Source organism: Palaemon carinicauda, chromosome 6, assembly GCF_036898095.1.
Source record: "Palaemon carinicauda isolate YSFRI2023 chromosome 6, ASM3689809v2, whole genome shotgun sequence".
In the NCBI taxonomy this organism is placed as follows: Eukaryota; Metazoa; Arthropoda; class Malacostraca; order Decapoda; family Palaemonidae; genus Palaemon; species Palaemon carinicauda.
The window spans coordinates 17,901,238-17,903,737 of NC_090730.1; the positions used below are offsets into that span (position 1 = coordinate 17,901,238).

Here is a 2,500-nt window from a genome sequence, read left to right on the forward strand (position 1 = left end):
TCAATCTCGTTAAGATACACAGAATTAATGAAAAGTAGAAATTAATGAATATCAAACTACATTATTGCTACAAACGCTCTGTTCTAACGGTCTCTCTTATTCTCTTAAGAGTTCATACCACTAAAGTACTAGCAAAGACCCGTTCCTCCACTTTCAAAACTCTTAAAGGATGTTGGCCATTGAGAATGTTAGAGCATAAGGGTGATCTGTCGTCTTATGATGTACTTTTCTTTCAGTGTCTTTCAACGTATCGAAAATTATTTTCTTTTCCTAGAAAATATAAAACAATTTAATTTACTTGCCCAACATGAGCATTAATGTCCGACGTAATCATTCATTAAAAATATGATTAGATAGTTACTTACATTTTCTTTATTCATTTAGGTTATCAATGCAGTTTTTTTCCTAACCTATTTCCTACTTTATAAGATAATACTTGATTTCCTTTTGAATTAAAATTCGAGTTTTCCCTCTCAGTTCCCATGTAGCAACAATGGATATTTCCTTCACGGACAGGAAATTTCCAGACGACGCATCAATTACTTAAATCATTATAAAAAAGAATTTTCAACATTGCTATTGTCAGACGAGAGAAGACAAATAAGAAAATCCTGTTGTTCAATTTCAAGACGTCTCCCAGGAATTATTTTGTACCGAATTTCATAACTGCCTAAGAAGTTCATGATTCAGCGTTCTTCTTTAGTCCACATTGCAGGTAAAACTAGTCTTACGGGCCTTAGGCTACTAGAATTATCCAAAGAATTGTGAACTTAGAAGCCTCTTCATAATCATTTACATACGAATAAGAATACTTTTGCTATCAACATAAAATATTTACAACGCAAATAAGTCAATATGGTAAATCTTGTTTTGTATCACTCCAATTAACAAAAAGAAAGAAATTTTAATATTTGTAAAAAAAAAAGAAAAGAAAAAAAAGAGGGTAATTAAATATCTATTTTAAAGCAAGAAGATGTTTCGGTCATCAGTAAAAAACTCTAGCATATGTTGTTTACCTGAAACGAACTTTGTTATTATCGGGAAACTTGTTTGCTCTCCATTCTCTGAAGATGCAGACACAATCCAAGGCCATCCATTTGAGGTCATTTGGTAGTGACCCACCCACCGTCTGTAAGACGTAATTTACATAAGATAAAGGTCATTGCCGGAATGTTTACTTCTTTACCCAGTCCCTCGGTGCGAGGGCTGTTTAGTTTGGATTATTAATTAGTAAAAGGCAATGTATAAACATCCGTGTTAAGAAACGGCCTTAGATTGCAGGCACAAATGCCATTGTTAACCAATAAAATTTTCTTCCCTTTGGACAATTCTGTAAATATTAAAATCTTTGGGTATTTTTTTTCTTATATTACTTTTCACTTCAGTTGTAATTGCTGTTTTATTAGAAATCTAAATCTATTGTTTTGAATGAAATTTTTACTGTTCTAAGTTCATGTCCCCTTCTATCATAAAAAATGGGTAAACACTCTTATTGGAGATGTACATTGTATAATAAATTTTTTTTTCAAAAGACCGTTTTTGTCTATATTCGAATTAATGGCATTCAACCCTTATATTAAGATGATCAACATTTACTGAAATAGCATTTTGGTTTTAATTCGTAATCCTTTCACCAGAATTCTTTATAATAGTAACACAACAATGGAAATCACAAAATTCAAAATTCATTGAGTTTTCGCAATGGAAAACTCCCCCGACCAGCCATGAACGTGAGATGAGTCACTCGCCCTGCAGGCTCAAAGTGGCCGGACTTCCCGCGATGGACGAAAGCAGCGTCCAGGAAGGGGATTATACCGAATGTTGTGGTTAGGTATAAAGGACTGTGCTTCGATGGAACAGCAACCATTCCTCACAAGGCAAGAAGAAGAATCACAGTTCATCAACTCTGCTAAGGAAAATATGAAGGTGAGAAAAAGAAGTTTCTTTTATCTTTGAATACCTATGATACTTAATATCAATATCTCTTTGACTTTCAAAACCTATTTGAATTAGAAAATCTTATATTACACCAGTTTCTAATTTCCCTTTTCCTTTCTTTTCAGGGACTTCAGCTTATTTTCATCTGCTGTTTGGCAGCTGTTGCCTTTGCAAATGATGGAGGAAATAAACGATTCTTTGGAGGATTAAATCAAGCATTTGGAGGAGGATTTGGAGGTATCAGTGGAGGACATGGAGGTGGCTTTGGAGGAGGACATGGAGGTGGCTTTGGAGGAATCAACCCTGGCTTTGGAGGGGGTGCTTCCCAGACATGCAGACGTTGGTGCCGAACTCCCGAGGGACAGGCCTACTGCTGCGAGAGCAACAACGAGCCTGAAACCCTTCCCTTCGTCAAGCCAGGTCAATGCCCTCCCGTAAGACCTCAGTGCCCACCCGTCAGGAGCTTTGCCCCTCCACAGACTTGCTCTAATGACAGCAAGTGCGGAGGCGTTGACAAGTGCTGCTTTGACAGGTGTCTCGAGGAACACGTTTGCAAACCCCC

General features: G+C 36.7%; 1 protein-coding gene across 1 annotated transcript in view; it reads left to right on the forward strand.

Annotated features, from left to right (window-relative positions):
- Positions 1-1,832: 1,832 nt before the first annotated feature.
- The window catches only part of LOC137642470 (uncharacterized), a 748-nt gene continuing 80 nt past the window's right edge, over positions 1,833-2,500 (forward strand). The window contains exons 1-2 of the mRNA XM_068375053.1: positions 1,833-1,926; positions 2,064-2,500. The exon at positions 2,064-2,500 is cut by the window's right edge and continues 80 nt beyond it. Coding sequence (XP_068231154.1) covers positions 1,852-1,926; positions 2,064-2,500 — 512 coding nt within the window. The 5' untranslated portion in view covers positions 1,833-1,851. The remainder of the gene's footprint in view (positions 1,927-2,063) is intronic.